The sequence below is a fragment of the Lepeophtheirus salmonis genome, chromosome 9 (assembly GCF_016086655.4).
Source record: "Lepeophtheirus salmonis chromosome 9, UVic_Lsal_1.4, whole genome shotgun sequence".
Classification (NCBI taxonomy): domain Eukaryota; kingdom Metazoa; phylum Arthropoda; class Copepoda; order Siphonostomatoida; family Caligidae; genus Lepeophtheirus; species Lepeophtheirus salmonis.
This window is the reverse complement of record NC_052139.2, coordinates 29492533-29511263: the sequence shown is the minus strand read 5'-3', so window position 1 is coordinate 29511263 and position 18731 is coordinate 29492533. Positions and strand designations below refer to the sequence as shown.

General features: G+C 33.3%; 1 protein-coding gene and 1 long non-coding RNA gene across 2 annotated transcripts; one reads left to right on the top strand and one right to left on the bottom strand.

Annotated features, from left to right (window-relative positions):
* Positions 1-3034: 3034 nt before the first annotated feature.
* LOC121124576 (uncharacterized) lies at positions 3035-4349 on the bottom strand. The gene is made up of 2 exons (XR_005866346.2): positions 4203-4349; positions 3035-3846 (listed from the first exon to the last, which is right to left on the bottom strand). It is a non-coding gene; the product is annotated as an uncharacterized lncRNA (long non-coding RNA).
* Positions 4350-14903: 10554 nt separating this feature from the next.
* LOC121124314 (uncharacterized) lies at positions 14904-18101 on the top strand. Its single transcript, XM_040719467.2, has 2 exons — positions 14904-16157; positions 16396-18101. The coding sequence occupies exons 1-2, from the start codon at positions 15416-15418 to the stop codon at positions 17385-17387; spliced, it is 1734 nt and encodes a 577-aa protein (XP_040575401.1). The 5' UTR covers positions 14904-15415; the 3' UTR covers positions 17388-18101.
* The last annotated feature ends 630 nt before the right edge of the window (positions 18102-18731 follow it).

The following is an 18731-nucleotide window of genomic DNA, read 5'->3' as shown; positions in this document are numbered from 1 at the left end:
CTTCAACTCCCACGACATCACTTTCTGGGATCGCAAACCCTGGCCCTCCAACTCACCCGACCTCAACCCGTGTGATTACTACTGGTAGGGGAAGTTGGAGAGGGAGGTGTGCAAGGTCAACCACAAAAGCATCGCGGCCCTGAAGGGCTCCATTACGAGGTAGTGGAATGCTGTCGATTCCGCGGAAGTCATCAGGGTATGCAAATCTTTTAGGGGCAGGATGGAGAAGATGGTGGCTGCTGAGGGAGGACATGTTGAATAAATTTATTGTTTAATATCATGTCTAACTTTTTCATATTAACAAATACACTCCAAATTCCATTTTTATCAAGCAGGTTGAATTTTAAGATAGTTCCAATTTATCGTGGACACCCTGTAGCTGGATTGAAACGATCAATTGACACTCGTCCAGACAAGCCAATTGCTAAGCTGGCCAAGGACCGTAACGTGAGCAAAGGAACCAACAAAAATGCCATCAGGATTGACCTGGGTTACTTATGGAGGTTAAGAGCCTCAAAGCATCTGCTAACAGAGCAGAGGTATCCTCCATGAGCGTCTAAATAGAGTAGTCCAAGGGATTTGCATCTGGAGAGGAGGGCAGCCATATTTTGAGGTCCCAAAATGCCTGTATCTTAGCGATGCAATGACACAGAGCTCCGTATTGAAGTGACTACAGTGTTTTCCCCAAACTTTCCCCCCCAAAGGTAGCACTTTCTTATCAAGAAGTTCGATGTACGCATCCCTACTTATTACGTCATAACAAACACTGATTGTTATTCTTCGTCCTTTATGAGAACATGCAATAGTAATTACTTTCTACTTAGATGTTCTGTCTTCCAGAATTAATTAAAAATTAGAACAAATTTTTCACTTTGTCACTCATCCCTCATATCCACACACCCTTCTGATATATATATATTTTTGAGTAAGCTTTTAAATGTTTTTATGGTAGCCAGCATACATTTTTCATAAAGTATATTCTTAAGAGAATTTTTGTTCGATTAATATACACACTTTGATATTACTAGAACCGTTTTTAATACACATCAATATTATTCACATAACAAAGGATATGAAGTATTTCGAAAATTGTCCTCACTTGATATAATTGCAATATAAATCAGTATTTGTCAGTCAAGTTGAGGGGAGCAATAAGATATATAATGGAGGCTACTAGGAAAACTGCCATGAAGAAAATTGCCACGGTGGAAATATACCTGTTAGAAAAATTGCCTGGGAGAAAATTGCCAGTATTTTGTTCAAACTTTATGATAGCACATTATAAATTTGCTTAATCTTATTAATGACAAATATATAAACATATTTGTTTGGTCCATCCCCCAATGAAGTACTTCCAAGTGTGAGTAATATTATTTTATTACAATTTTCTTACAATTTTTTAAATTTAATCGAATCTTCTGACAAATGGATCGAGAGGATTGATAAGGAAGGCGGGGGATAAATAGATTATGGCCTCTTAAAATATGATTGAGTACCCTTTGCCATCAGATTGGTCCGGGGGTAATGTGGGAGTGCTAAAAAACACTGGCAAAACATGCAAGAAACTCCTTTAATACCAAAAAATAGTTTATGATCTCGGTTTGCAAATTAAAAATTCTCGCAGATGCTAGTGTACATGTGAATAATATTATTTGTAATTCAATAGTCCTATCAATAATTGTTTTTTCTTTAAATTTGGTATTTAGATTGTGTCATTATTCATGATGAAGTTTGAACAATTTTCCTAACTGACAATTTTCATCTATAGCAGTTTTCTCCAAAACAATCTTCCACAGGAAATTTCCTCCTTGCAGTTTTCCGCACGATAATGGAGTGCATATAAATAGGAAATTTAAATTTTACAAAATATTTGTGTATATATGTTTTTTTTTTAAATAGTGTAATATTTTGTGAATCAAATCCCTATTTCTTTATATTTTAACTATTCAACAACTTAGTATAAGAAACTAAAAAATCTAATGCGAAAAATTTAAAAACAATCTGTAATGAATTGATGTGATTGGAGGTCCAAGATCATTACGAGAATAATATTGCAATTTGGTGACAAATCCCCAACACTAGAGTACATACTCCGGAGAGACTTGGATGAGTATCGTTCACAGGGATTATTACGGATTGAAGATATTCATAGGAAAGATCCACATGATATACTCTAGTGGGAAACCGGAAACGATAGACCGATGGAGGGGGGGGGGGCACGGGATATTTACTCCTCCAGCATTAGTACATAAAGGAACCATTGACTAACAACGAATGATGAAAGGTTCACAGTCATTATCATTTCATATCATTTCTTCATTAACAGTAGAATTTCAGCAAAATTAATATTTTAAGAAGATGTGTGTCTGAGCTCTGTTCATCATTAATTTAGCCGCCCTTATTAGTAATATTATCTTCCTGGCAGTGGAAGAAAGCTCACCACTGGCTGATAATGTGGTGCATTGCTCTAGTGTCCTAATGCTAGATTACAGTATCCTTGAGGGCCATGGTATTTGGATGACTGATACTAATTCTGACTTTAACAATAGCTTCTTTAATTCTTATAATTATAATTGAGTATTTTGATTTTAATGAATGTTGGTAGAAAAAAAAACATCACTTCTTCAAGGAATATTTTTTCCTAATTTTGTGTTAAATATGAGCCAATTGGTGGATGGCATTGGGGTAACGATTCAGGTCATTATGAAAATGACAAAAATCTTCATTAAAAAGCGTACATTAATATTTAAAAAAATTATTCTGGGACAATTCAACCACCCTTTGAGATATACATTAGCCAAGGAGAAAGTAATGCTGGAATGAAGATTTTATTGCAAGAAAATTTTACCATGTCCTGAATATTTTTCATTGAATTTTATTCCAATCTATACAGCCACACAGATCAGTCCTTGAACATTGCAATCCTACTATGCATTATCAGAAATTTTGAATCATTCTGAAATTCTTTTATAAGCTCAAAATAATTTGAAATCAATCTGAAGGTTCAGCAAAAAATATCTTTACACTTTCAATCTAGAACTTTATCAACATGTATTTCAGCAACCAGTTGTAATAAGGTATGTCAAAAAAATAACTAGTATAATGTCTTGGCTACCGTCATCATTGATGTAGCCCCCCTTAGCAGCAATGATGGCTTCCAGGCGGCAACGAAAGGCCTTGCACCCATTCCAGATATAGTCCTTAGATATGGTATCCCAGTGCTGGTTGACGGTGTACTTGAGGTTGCTTATATTTGGGTGACGGACGGTGCAGGCCTTGGACTCAACATACATCCAAAAAGGGAAGTCAAATGGGTTAACATCTGGCGAGTACGTGGGGTCATACTTTCTTTTTCTTTTTTTGCCAGAAAGTCAAGTTTTACTCCAAACACTTCTGTTGGAAAATCATGTTCAACACTGGGTAATTGGTCTAGACCTATGGTAACAACTTCTTCGTTTGTTTCTTGCCAGTATCCAAAAGTGTACAGACCAAAATTCGTGGGTAACGTTCAGATGGTATTTTCTCGGCTTCTAAGACACATCTATTTAATTTTATTTATTTTTAGTATTTTACGTTAGCAACTTGACTGCATTCACAAAAACCGTGATTTGTGTAGCAAAAATGAAGTGTAAAGATTTTTTCACTAGTATTCATAGATGGACTGTTGCATTACTCCAGCACCTTTAAATATTTCGGCAGCAAAGCAAGGACTATTTTAATTTCCTTCTCCCATTTTCACTCAAGGATCTTGTACATAGAGGAGCTCATTTTTCAAAAGCAATAAAATTTATATCCTAGATTTAATTTTGACAGGCATGGGAATTTCCACCAGCTATACCACGAATTCTGAAAAATAATTAAGGTTTCATTATTGTTTATTATTAGTGCTAAAAATTAAGGCATAGTTATTTTCTACAAAATAATTAATTAAATAGAGAAAAATTATTAATTAATATGTGTTACGTCTTTATCTTAGTAATTTATATAATTTAAAAACGTACCTTTGGCATTAAATTTAGTAAAATATTGCTTAAGAAATATCAAGTAACCACTTTTATGATAATGATAACTTTTAAATTAAATTTTTACTCGAATATTTATGTAGTATTAATAACCAAGACTCGACCCAATGACGTCAAGAGAGAAAGAGATTTATTTAATAAATATACTTTATATGCTCAGCCATTTTCTTGTTAACTAACCTTGTTCTAGTTACGTTGCTTGGTATAAAAATAAAACTTGTTTATGTTTGTTGCATCTGTTGTTTGGCTGCAATATGAAACCTCGTAATCCAAGATAATGGTGATAAAATCGTAATTCAATGCTATAACAAGTTTTTGGATACCCACTCTCCATATGTTTCCAATGTACTGTTCTTACTCAATACAATCAATAAGTAACAATTAATTCATTGACGACATTTATAATTAAATTTCAACTATCTTTTAAATTCTATATGATGATAAAAATGTAAAATATATTACTTTTTAGTCAACAAGGTATTTACTGAGAACATGATGCCACATACTTGACTTAAATTAATTTATTTTCAGATGAAATGAATAAACTCAAGAGAATATCTGAACAGGAAATAATTAATTAGTTACATTACTATATAAATATTAAGATTTATTTGTAAATTTTGAAACTGTACATTTTAGCTTAGATATGTTTCATAGCATAGACACTATTCGCTTTTTGAAATAAGCAAAGATATACTGTATTTTCCACTTGGTTGTTTTCATGTGTTGAATTTTCAAGGGCGACCACAGAAGGTGACCAAGAGGGACTGTAGCCCCTCCTCCAAAATAAAGAATTTTTTAAACATTTTTTTTTTTTGAGGATGAAAAAATTATAGGCGAAAATATGAAAATAAATATTTTGTTAGATATTTTTTTTTTAAACGTCAAATTATGCAACAGAGGAAAAAATTATAAATTAAAAATTTTTTGTTTTTGAATTGTTTTTGTTTTTTTCTGGTTTAAAATTATTATTGAATTTTTTTTTCGGAAAAATTTAACATTTGAAATTTCATTTTAGAATTTTTTTTTGAAAAACGTAATTTTTCGAGTATTTTTTCCGAAAAAATTATCAAATTAATTTTCGGTAAACAATAATAGATTTTTGAAATTTATTTCACATTAATACTCTTTAATAAAAATTTAATTTCTGAAATTTTTTTCCAAAAATTTTAATTTTTTGTGGACAGCTGTGGATTTAATAAAATTTTTGAAAATTTTAGTCAATTACTATGAATTTTTTAAACTTTTTTACAAAAAAGTTAATATTTTAAAAACCTAAGAATGTTTGAAAATGTATATGCTTGTATATGATTTTTATTCGTATTTTTCGATATTAAACTAAGGACCTTCGTTTAGAATCAATATAGTAATCCTGGCCCATTGAAGAATGTTTGCAGAGTGAATAGCAGCTTAGCTGTCATAGCGTTTCATTAAATTAGCCACAAGCAGCTGTTAGATGAAAGAAATAAACATAAGTTGTCCTGTGTATCTAACAAAGACGTAGGCAAGAATTACTCCCTTATCGAATATCAATTCTACGCTGAATCCAACAGGGACTTTCATTTATAACTCCTCAGCAAATCCTCAACGTATCAGTACAAACACTCGTGGTTATACACTTACAGTTAAGAAAAAAATTATTCACTCCCTTAATGTTAATGTTTTTTCAAAATATATTTGAGTAATTTGATTTGTCTTCTAGAAATTTCTTTACTCAATAAAACGAGTAACATCTCCAGTATATAATGTCATTCCAATCACAGGTTACGGGAAAGTTTAATTTGGATTTAAGGACAAGGATCAATGAGGCTCACAAGTCTGGGTAGTGTTACAATTGCATTACAAAAGGATTTAATGGGCCCACAAGCAATGCCCGAAGAATTATTGCCAAAAATGTGTTTCATCATTCTCATGTTAACAGAAAAAGCAGTGTTCGCCAGTCCTAGACTTCTACAAAACTAGAACGAAAGATACTAAGGGATATCACTGATAATCCGAGCAAGACATCTAAATTCATTTGACTAGAATTTGAAGTTTGAGATATACAATGCTGTCAAAATACTTTGAAGCGCACCTAAAACAACAATGGATTAAGAGGTTATTGGCGAAGAATGGTACCTTTATTGAGACCCAGACATGCCTAGGCTCGCTTTCGATATGCCAAAGAACACATAGACTTTGCTGTTTTGTCATTATAATGTAGCAGTTGCTTGGTGTAAAAAAATGGGGCAATTAAAACAAAGAAGGACTTTCCAACTGGAATGCATGGAGGTCATGGAGGTGGTAGGATTATCCTTTGGCAGGATTATTTTCTGCCAGGGACCCTGGCAACCTTGTTTGATTACATGGGACCATGACAAAGGAGAATTACATTGATATTATAGCAAATAATCTAAGGGAAATTGTAGCGAAACTTAATCTTGGTCCACATTGCTTATTCCAGCAAGACAATGATCCAAAACATTAGGTAAAGATTGTGACAAAGTGATTTCAAGACAATGGACAGACCAGCATATAATTCAGATTTTAACCCAATTCAAAACTTGTGTAGATAATTGAAGTTGTGTATCCATGCTAAAAGTCCCAAAAATTTTAATGAATTGGAAGTATTTGCCAAGGAGGAATAGTCCAAACTTTCTGTGAATTTGTGTGCCAATCTGGTGCTTCAATACAAAAAGTTATTGACGCTGAGATCGCCCAAAAAGTATTTGAAAATGGTTAATAATTTAAATGGTATAAATAAATTATAATACCAAATCCGGGATTTTAAGTCAATCTTAATAGTTTTTTTAGAAGACTTATATTGAAATTATGAAAAAAAAAAATCATAATCTTTAGAAGGGGGTGAATAATTTCTTTCTTAACTATAGAATCCTTCTCCTCATGCATGAAAGAACTGTTTACACTCTTCACGTACCCAACAATAATAAAAACTCCACCCTAAAAAATGCTTAGGATTGACAGCCCTTCTTATAAGGAGCTTAATACTGTAGTACTATTAGTCTCCCTTTCCATTTCTCCTTGCACTCTACAAAATTCGATCCCTAGTCATACCTCTTCAGGGTGTTAACTTTTTAGTAGAGGGTTATCTAATCTATTGATACAGATTATTTTTTTCTATTTTGATAAGAGTAGAACTTGAATGAGAGGTTTCGTGAGGACATTTACAAAATTACAAAATCATCTGGTAATATTTTTTTGGCACAACTTTTGTTTCATATATGAGGCCTTAGCTCTAAATAATTGTCTCAATACGAACCCTAAATCCTTTGCAGACCTTGACTATTTAGTCAATCTCGAGCTTGGTCCACTCCTTCTAGATGGAAGAGTCTAGAGAATGGATACTCCTGCGACTAGTAGCACACACTGTCTCTTCCGTACATACCTAGATAGTGAAGTTCAAGGGGTTCTAGTTTGGAGTGGAGAGTGACCACATTTTGATGTCCCAAAAGATCAGAAAGATGTCTCTGAGGACGGTATAGGTCTCAGCGGCTTTATGAAACATAGCTCCGTCTGGAAAGAAAACAAATATCCCTGAACTTTTCTCTGGAAAAGATATCTCTTTCTTATCCAAAAGTTCGATCTAAGCATCTTCGACTAGGATAAACTAGGTTTCCGTTTCTGGTTTTATGTGTTAAAATTGAATTAAGATGTTAACTCTACGAAAAAAGGTCATAAACACGTCACTAAAGTTATTGTAACTGAAAATGTAAAATTTCCCAATGAATTTCATGTCGTTTAAACATAATTACAACATTTCATATGTATCAGTCCAATGGTTGGGTTGTGATATGCTAAATAAATTTAAAAAAAGGTCATGAGCTATATTTCAATCAACTTCAATTGACTTTATTTTGAACATTGATATATTTTTTTTTTTTTTTGAAATAATTATAAAATATATATTTTATTATGAAAGTAGTCAGCTCAAATTATTGTTTTTACAAAAAAAAAACAACTTTAATTTGAAGTATATGGACAGTATTTACGTAAATATTAATTTTAAAACTTTAGGCACGTTGAGCTAGCTACCTCTAAATATTTATCAAAATTGTTCAAACTTTTTCAAATATTTTTTGTACAATTAGAAACCATTTTTAAATCTAAGCCATTTCCTTTTCTAAAAAAAAAAGTTTATTGTCACCCTGATCTGCATTGAGTCACTCCTTCCTCTCCACAAAAATGGGATGCCAAACTCCACAACGCCCAAAACCATGGTTCCAGCTGGATTTTTTTGTTCTGAAGACATGTCTCACTGAAGCTGAGACAGCTTTTGGTGGTTCGTAATGATGTAGTGGCTGTTACTGGAGGGGTATACTCCCTTTCACATCCTCCCCATTGTCAAAAGCCTGGGTATCGGGGTGTTTTTGCTTTTTAAAGTAATATTTAAAATTATTTCCCCCCCCCCCCCGCCTTACTAAAAAGACGTCTCCTACGACGCTGAAATATTAGATTTCATACTTGGGTATAGATTATATAGAATATTAAACTGAACCTATCTGTTTGTCAACACAAAAGCAAGCTGGAATGATTTTTTTTCCAAATTGAGTGCGGCTTAGATTTCTTCGACAAATTATTGTCCATTTTTATCCAAAAAATTTCACTTTGGATGTGTAGTATATTACACTTAAAGTAGCCAAAATCGATCGTTACTTTAAAAAAAAAATGAAACGACTACGCTAAATAGACCATTATTCACTTGGGTAAAATTATTCTCTTGAACTCAATGTGCTAGGTTTGCGCCCCGGTTGATCCTAGAGAAGGAAATAAACTCAATGTACAGTGATGTAAATCCTTTGAATATTTTAGCTTCCTCTTCTTTTTTTGGAATTGGTAATCTGAAGATTGAATTTTATTTTCCTTTGCAGTTGTCATTATTATTATTATTCCATTCCTGAGTAGTGAACAACAACCTTTGCTAAATAGATTCAAATACGTTCAAAACCTGTTCAAACGTTCGTGTGTGCACATAAAAGCTGGAATCTAACCCTGAGGGTTTGTAACAGAATTATAATTGTAAGTGCTTGTTGGACTTGGATCAGAATTCGGCATCGAGTAATTCTACCAAGTACCTTTCATTATTTCCTTTTCTCCTTCAATTAACGTCTATTATACCTTTTATTTGACTCATTACACCCCATTTGTGATTTTGAAGGCTATCTAAAGGTGACTTATTTTCTAGAAAATGGTGCAATTAAACGAAAAAACCTACTTTTAAAAAAAGGAAATTGAATGAAAGATTACGAATTTATCTACAATAAATATAAATGACACCCAAATTGACTTCCCCGTTTAAGTAATGAAAAATTTCGCACGGTAAATCAGAATTTTGTAACAAATACCTAATGTATGAAGTAAATAACTATATTTGAATTTTCTTCTTCTTTTTATTTTTCCCCAAGATGGTTTTTATGTTGACTCACCACACTTGTACGTGAGTTGCTCAGTTTTAGATTTTAAATATAACTCGGATAGTTATGGCCGGCGATCCCCGGGGCATTAAGAAATTAAAATTAATTAATATAAATAAAAAAGGAGGGGGGAGTGAGTTTAATCCAGGCAAAGGTTTGAGGGAGTTACCTTCAAAAAGCTTACGGATCTGCAAGATCTTTGGAGTACACCATCAAGGCCGTATAGGCTGATTGGTTAGAAATTTACATTTTTAAGGCTTATACGGGCTTCAAGAAGAGAGGGGCTCTACCATCATACCTCATTCCAGTGTGTATTTGCTATTATTTGTAATAAAGAAATTAAGAATCTTCCTTAAGATTACAATTACTTTTGTAGACACGTAGACTAATTTATCTACATATTAAATGTGAAAACCTGTGTGTGTGTGTGTGTTTGTTTGTCCTTCAATCACGGCCAAACCAATGGATGGATTTTGCTGAAATTTTTTATGTAGGTTCTTTAAGGCTCCAGAAACGGTTTGGGTAACCATTTTTTGTCTTCAGAGCCATAACAGCTTTCAAATAACAATTTTAGCACTTCACTTGTACAACCTGAGACCCGGAATGTATTTTGGGATATTAGGAGGTTTTCTTGATACTCAGGGAAGCGGCTGCAGATTACTTTAACTTGGCTCAGTCCCAGCAGTTCACCTGCACAGCCCGTGGGCCAGGGTGTACTATAGAATATTAAAAGGGGTCCTGGGTGTCTAGAAGCACGGCGGCGGTAGAGTTTAAACTGTATTTTGGCCCATCACTTCCCCTGTACAACCAAGGAGCCAGTATGTACTTTTGAATATAAACAAGTTTCCTTGGTGTTCAAGGAAGCGGCTACCAGAGAGCGAGTCCGACGTATGGTCTAGAATAATGTAACTAATTCCTCATCGCTTGAAAGAAGAGTTCCTAATACACATACTCATAAAACCAACATGAGAATAATTCTTAAAATTTTACAGTCTTTTATATGTATAAATATTAAGCAAAACTGTTCTTAATAAATTATAATTTATTAATGTACCGGGCAACGTCGAGAAAACCTACCCTAGTATTTCTTAAAAACAAGTGGGTTCATTTTTGATTCCCGAAGTCCGCAAAGTGAGGTTTTAGTGTTAAAACAAGACAACCCCATTCCTATCTTATCATTTTGTTTAAAAAATATTTCGACAAGAAACAAAATATATAAGTGTTTAAATAGTCTTATCTCTGTCCTCATTGAACTTTAACACATGTTCACTTAAAAAAAAAAAAGACAAAGAAATAAGATTATTTTATTGTATATATCTCAGTTTACACAATATTCAAAAAGTTTATGCTAATTCATTAATACTCACGTGATTTAAAATATAATCCTCTTTTTCTTTTTCGGTTATATATCCATATACTGTAGATATTAGTATTGAGACTCGGTACAAGACCGAACTTTTTTATGGTTCGGTCTTATAAGATTTTTCGGAGTGGTCATATGGACACAAGTGACGCTGAACGTTCTGGATCCCCAGTTGAGATTATTATTGATTATTATTTATTGAGAAATAATTGATAAAATCCATGATATGGTGATGGGGGGGCAGAAGAGTGTAAAGGAGCATCAGATTGCTAATGTTTTTGGCATCTCGAGCTGGAGCCCTATTTCCATTAATTTTGCAACTGTAACTGCTATGTGTGAACTGGTGCAAAAAGTTATTTTTTCTGGGCCAATCGTCTGCGTTTTTCTTGCAACTCGGTTTTCAAACGGTCCAATAACGATGAATAACATGCACCTTTAATATTTTTACCCCTTTCCATATAGGTGGTGAGGGTTATTCCTTACGACTCCAAAAGATAGTAGCCATAATCTTTACGGCCGATCCCTCTATTCAAACGAATGCCTAACAGAAAGAAATAGACCGATCTGCCTTAAATTTGGTGTGTATTCTTCCAAAAGATGCTACAAACTAAACATATAATTAAAATCCATGTTCTTTTGCAATAATTTTTTTGCAGTTTTTGTTTAATAATTTTTTTTATTGGTCTTTCCAAATTTTTAATTTTTTAATTCAAGTCGAATGAAAATCAAGAAAACCAAATAAGAACCGGATATATCATAAAATAATACAAAGTTACAGGGACACGATGTAAAAAGAAAACATGTCCGTGGAAAATGGGCCGGTTGGGGATTCTATATTATACAGGGTGGTCCATTGAAATCGGAACAGACTGTGCAAAGAGCTATAAAAAGTAGATAGACTTTGTGAGTGTAGAAAGCCCACTTTTGACATCAGTGATGAAAAGAGCCCTATTTTGTTCGTTGCAAGACTCTATTGAATGAGTAACTTCTGTATTTTTAAACTCTTTTTTTTTTTTACACGTTTACCCTCCCTACAGCCCCCATGCAAATCCCTTTTTGGTCGCATGTCAAGGAGAAGGAATGCAGTGTTCGTCATACAAATACAAATGCACTTAATGCATTCCGCCCTTCAGCAGAGCAATGCATCCGCAGTGGGTACTAGGCCTTTCGCTGCCTGGTAGACATTTTTGATGCTTAGAGAGGCTTTATTAATTATTATGTGAGCAAAACACATATTTATTTATAGTTTTAATTTTGTTCAAAATCTATTTTTAATTAATAAATTATATTGTTGAAACTTAAAATTCAAAGTTTTTAGATTTTAATGGACCACTCGGTATGAATCAATAGGTTTCGTTGGTCAATGTAAGGAGGTGACTAAGGTTGGGGGGGACAAATTTTGAACAATTTTGAGTTGATTTTTTGGGTAAATGTCAAATTTGACACATAAAATTTTAGAAAAGTGACAAAAGACAAAATTTCACAAAAACTTTTTTTCCCTCAGAATTTGATAGTTTAATAATCGTTAGCAACCAGGGTATAGAAGTATTAACGAGATAAGTATGGATTCATTTTAGAGGTGAGATTCTAAAGTTTTTTTAGTCACTATTGTGCGTCGGAGTAATGAAGAACGTGCATATTCCGTCGAGAATAAATATTGTCAAAACATGGTTTGGCATGATATTTTATCAAATTAAACTAATTGTAATTTAGCTCTTGTCTCTTAATGTTATGATTGATGAAAATCAGTTGTTAATTGCTTCAATTTATAATTCACAAAAAACTCATTCAATGCATTTTTTTAATTTTTAATTGCAAAATGACTTGAACGCACCTTAATTTAATTTAAGCTTAACCTCAAAGACAATAGCACAAGAGAGCTAAAATGGATAGCATCAGATTTGATTTAATAAAAAAAAGTATAATTTGTAGACTTTGTTCAAATTGGATAATTGGAACCGGATCCATTCTGTAAAAACCAACATTTTTAACACCTTTGCAGAATCTTAAATAACTATTTATTTAACATACTTATTATGCACAATTACAAAATAAAATATGTTGCCCATTAAATTTTACATATTTTTGTATAAAAAGATATGTCCGACGCGGTCGGCTTAATGTTTAAGTGCGGCCCACTGCTCATTTTCACTTCAAGTAGTGTTTTTTTAACAAAATTGTCACAACATCATCAAAACGCGTGGAAAATGATAATAAATTTCAAACATTGAACAATATTTGACGTCATCTTGTATTTTTGAGGCTCTATTAGCGGGGGCGTCCACAAAAATTTAGTTCTCCCTCAGTAAAGGAATTCTGAAAAATTATGGCTCTGAGAAAAAAATTTAAATTAGAAATCAGAGAAAAAAATAATTTCAAGGATTTATTTTCTAAAATTTTAAATTTAAAAAAATTAGGAACCCTGGAACAAGTTACCAGATTAGTCTTTTTTTATATTTGACATAAATATTTATCTAATAGTTTTGTTTTATGAGGGTTTTTTTCATAAAATTTAACAAATTGTGAAGCCCATTAAAATATCTCAAGCGGCTCATTATATTAAAAGTTTGGACATCCTTGCTCTAAAATCTTCCAATGAAAAGTTACTTAATGAAAAAAAATGTAAAAATCACCAGCTATTAATATACCAAAAGTTCGGTTTATTCCGTGTATGAAAAATGGGGATGTTACCTATCTCATATGATTTTCAAAACCTGGAACTATGTGTACTAAATTCAGGCCAAAAAAAATCGTTTATCATGGCGCGGTAACGATTTCCATTCACAGTAACGTGGCGATTGTCATCGTCTACGAAAAAGTACGGCCCAATGACACCGCCAGCATGCAATCCACACCAAACAGTAATTTTTTGGGATGTAATGGCGCCTCATGAATCACGTGTGGGTTTTTTTCCGGCCCAATAGCGCATATATTGCTTGTTAACACAGCCATTGACCCAAAAATGTGCCTCATCGCTGAAAATGATTTTACTTTGAAAATCAGAATCATTTTCGAATTTTTCTTCAGCCCATTTTACGAATTCCCGACGTTTGAAGTGGTCAAGCGGCTTCAGTTCTTGTGTCAACTTGATCTTATACGGGTGTAGGCCAAGATTTATTCGCAAAATTTGCCACAACGATGTCAAAGAGATGCCCAACGATTGAGAACGGCGCGTAAGAGACAAATTTGAGTCATCTTGAATTGATGCGCTTGCGGGAGCAAAATTTTGTACACTTCGTGCATTTCTTTGTCTCACTGGCACAGGAACATTATGTAGCGTGTATGTGGACTCAAATTTTTCCCCCAAACGTTCAATTGTTGATTTTGGAGGTCGATTACGTTGACCATAAATTGGCGTTAGCGCTCTTAAAGTTTGGATCAAAGACTCAGAACTTTTGTAATAAATTTCAATAATTTGCAAGCGTTGCTCGAGTGTGTACTGCTCCATGATAAAACTACAATAATTTTTGAGCACAGCTGTTAAAGAAACAATAACAAATATGACGTCGTTTTCGAAACCTATCAACGTAAAGTCTGAGCGTTCCTATTGAAAAACCCTTTATCAATATTAAACAAAACAACTTTTGAGATTCATTTAAAAAAAAATAAAAAACCAGAAATTTATGAAAAGACACTATTTTGAATAGAGAAACTTGTTAACTTGCAAGAAAAAATGGTGATTATTACATAAATAATTAACAAATAACTTGTTCTTGTCAAGCAATTTGAGAAGCAGATTTTAGTCAGTGGGATCCCCAGAGTCCTGATCCTGAATTAATGATTCAATTCTAACGTTATCTCAAAAAAACATATTTATTAAGGAAGTAATTGAGTCATTTAAAACATTTTAATCATAATAGAGTTGTTTGGCAAACAAGGCCAATCCAGGCCTGATCAAATCCCTCCTCCCTCTCTTCCACCAAAAAAGAGTTTATTTCTTATTTTCTCTCTCTTATTTTGTCTTTCTTCTCTCCGTTGAACTCACAAAATTTGAGCTTCCTCCGCGCGTTCACATTTTTCTCTTAGATTGAATAATGTATGGTATGAATTTTATTTATTCACCTAGATCATAATTAGGTCAAGTTTCGTTTATGTGAGTCCATAAATGTATCAATAATGAATCTAGAAAATATTGGTGGTATTTTCAACGCCATTTTAACTTATAAGGGATATCGTCATTTTTATTCTTTAAATAAAGAAAAGGAATTGTACGGTGTTAACCCATTACAACAACAACGAAAATTTGAGTTAGTTCTACTTTTATTTCTGGCTTTCCTTCGGTTACTTATCCATTATAATTATGATAACATATAGCTAGTAAATGAACGAGCGCATCTGCTTCCCAAATATATATATATGTATATATAGCACTATTGCACTCTACAGCGCTACTGAAGCTAGAGTTCTCTTTATCGATTCCCCCCTCCTTCTCCTTCGTCTCTCACTCGTTCCCTTACTTGACTACTCACTGTCGTGTTGTTAGAGTATAGTTCAAACTTATATTACAACTTCTTTCTGCAATTGTATCTCCTTCTTATGAACAAAAAAAAAAAAAAAACTACAACGGGACAGAGAAAAGTATTCCTACATTCGATCGTTGAAGTCCTTGCTGTTGTGAGATGGACGCCATCAATCAAAGAACAACTAGAAGTGGCAAGGCTTTTATCAAACCTCTACAACCAGCACCATCCTCAACGAAATCCCGCAAAAAAAACAAAAAGTCCTCCTCCAAAAAACATAAAAAATTAATTGTGTTCAATAATAATCATGAAGAAATGAATATCAATGACCCTGAGGAGAATAGCAGTGTCAGAATCTTGTCAGACGACGTCAATGCACCAGAAGAAGCCAAAAAGTCTGATGGTATCTCACATCTACAAAATAGTGAAGATAGACACACTCCATCACCACCTCTTTTAAAAAAAGAAACTCCCTTTGGAGTCATTGTTCCCGCCGAGAATGGTGTTCCAGAAATGGATCCAGAGGCCAAGGATCCCCTTTCTGATCACAAAAAATTCCATTGTCCCTTTTGCAATCAAGGGTTTGCGCGAAAGTATGACATGGAAAAACACTCTAGGAAACATACAGGTGTCAAACCTTACAAATGTGGTGTCTGTGGTCGGCGTTTTGTACAGGTGGGTAGCCTAGCTGTACATATGAGATCACATACGGGGGAAATGCCTTATCAATGTGAGGCCTGTGGAAAGGGCTTTGCTGTTAAAGAAAGACTTCGACTTCATTCACGGACACACACTGGGGAAAGGCCTTACCAATGTGAACACTGCGAAAAGAGGTTTGCAAGAGGTGGACAATTGATGGTTCATCGACGAATCCATACTGGAGATAAACCATATTCTTGCAGTAAGGGTTTTTATGTAATGATTTGAAAATAAGTGCACTTGAGAGGGATATTATTCATAAAAAAGATGTTATATAATAAGGGCGTTCAGGTTTTTCTATTGTTTTTTTTTTTTTTTTTTTTCCTTATTTAGCTGGATCATTATTTTTCTCTTTTACACGTTTTTAACGCTCATTAAAATCTCTCTCTGAAGCCTTTCATTTTGACATGATTTATATTTATAAATTTATTTATTTCTAGCCTCTTGTGATTTAAAATTTACTTCAAGTGGAAATTTAAAAACACACATGAAGCTTCACGTTGGCACTCGAGAATATCAATGTCATTTGTGTGACAAGGCCTATCCTCGCGCCGATACTCTCAAACGTCATATCCTCGCCTTTCATGAGAATAAACGATTATACAAATGTGATGTTTGTAACAAAAGCTTTAAAGGGCATATCCGTGACCATATGCGAACCCATGCTGAAGATAAAGACATGAAACCCTACGGATGTAATCAATGTGGCTCTCGATTTAATCAAAGATCCCAACTCACCGTTCATATGCGAGTACATACTGGAGAGAGGCCCTATATATGTAAGATTTGTTCTAGAAGCTTTTCACATTCAACTGCCCTTAAACTTCATATGAGAATGCACACTGGAGAAAGACCTCACTCTTGCAAACTCTGTAAAAAATCATTTTCTCAGCTTCCTCATCTAAAAAAGCACATGCTCTGTGTTCATAATACAGATAAACCTTACTTTTGTGAAAAATGTGATTCCTTTTTTAAGACCAAAAACGAATATCAAGAGCATGCAGAAAAGGATCACCCAGGGGATATCCCTGAAGACCTCGTGGGTATTGCAAATCCAGGAGACAAATCACAAAATGAGACTGATAAAATTTCGGATGTACAATGTGTAACACTTATACCTATATCAAATAATTCTCCCATGCCTATGGAAAAGATGAGAACTCTACTAGCTCTATTGTTAAAGAAGATATCTACTCCGGGGAGACTAAAGAAATTGGGTTTTGGAACTCGGCTTATTGATGAAGTTCTGAAAGAGTCCATCCAGGCCTCTGGTCGCACTCCATTTCAGTACGATGAAGACATCGAGGAATATGAAGTACTTAAAAAGAATATCAAAATTCTTTTGGATTGGACCATACCACCAGAGTATATTGACTACTTCAAGTCTGAAAATAAGTCAGTTGAAGACATTTTAGAGGAACTGACATCCTAAAACACTACCTATAATAGCGGGGATCATTTTCTTCATTCTAGTCATTCATTTCCAAAATTTAGTACATGAATTCTAATTATATTATTTAAATGCATACATCTATATATATATTTATTGGAAAGTTTAATTCATCAAAGACGCATGGTATAATGATATCAAATTATATATTCAAAGTGATGTGCTATAGCTGACGAATCTAGTCTATTTGATACATTTATCAATTCATTAAGCAATGCATTACAATGCAAATGTAATATCCATAGGAAATAATAATTATTATTTCTGATATATTTAATTCATTTAAGGTATATACAAAAATTATACTTAATTGATGTTGTTTTTAAGTTCAATGTTAGTTTTATTTTTAGAATAAGGATCCCTTTGACGGGTCAATAATAAGCATGTTAACGTCTAATAAATACAACTTTTTTCTATAATATTAATTAATTTTAATTTGCCTTTGTGTTTCTCATTTATTAAGTATGTCACAAAAAAAAAAAAAATCAAATTCAATATTTTCCTTTTAAATCTGTTTTATCTAATTAAAAAGACATTTTGATACCAAAATCATGTCTCTAGCTTCAATATTAACAAAATTATGACCAATTTATCGTTGGAATTTCATCTCTTTTTTCCCCTACTGTTTATATTATAGCTAATACCAAAATATGTAATTTAATATGATATTTCAATAAAAGAACACAACCTTCTTAAGCATCCAAATAATTGAATGAAATTTTCAGGAATTACGACGTATAGTACTATGCAAAAGATGTTACTTTTAAATCCCTGCGATTGAAAATAATTGAATAATAATTATAAGACCATAGTACGTACATATTGTGCAGTAATAAAGGTAGAAGGTTCTATAGTCGGGTAAAAATGTATATACTTCGCATCAACAGATTGGTTAGAAATTTTACATGATACTAGATAAATGAATGTATAACCGTCCATTATACCTTTTATCTGATCAATTACACCACATCCGTAATTTTGAAGGCTATCTAGAGTTGACTTATTTTCCAACGAATTGTACTATTAGACGAAACAATCTATTGATTTTTTTATACCGGGGGAAAGATTAAGAATTTATCTGCATTAAATATAAATGATGTCGAATTGATTTCCCCCATTTATGTAATGAAAACCAACATTTCTATGGGAATCCCCAAAACACGTCTGGACGTCCACGCACGCCTTCTGCAAGTTTTTTTCGCAATGTAAATCGGCATTTTGTAACACATATCCAAGGTTGTACTCGGTTGAGGATCTATCGGTCCCGATTCTTTTTTATACAGGTCCAGTTTGGTAACAAGATCTTAAAACAAGGGGTGTCACTAA

Excerpts from the sequence above, each read along its gene's own strand:
- LOC121124314 (XM_040719467.2), top strand. The coding sequence starts at position 15,416 with ATGGACGCCATCAATCAAAGAACAACTAGAAGTGGCAAGGCTTTTATC. Across the intron at positions 16,158-16,395 it reads AGATAAACCATATTCTTGCA|CCTCTTGTGATTTAAAATTT; the intron begins GTAAGGGTTTTT and ends ATTTATTTCTAG.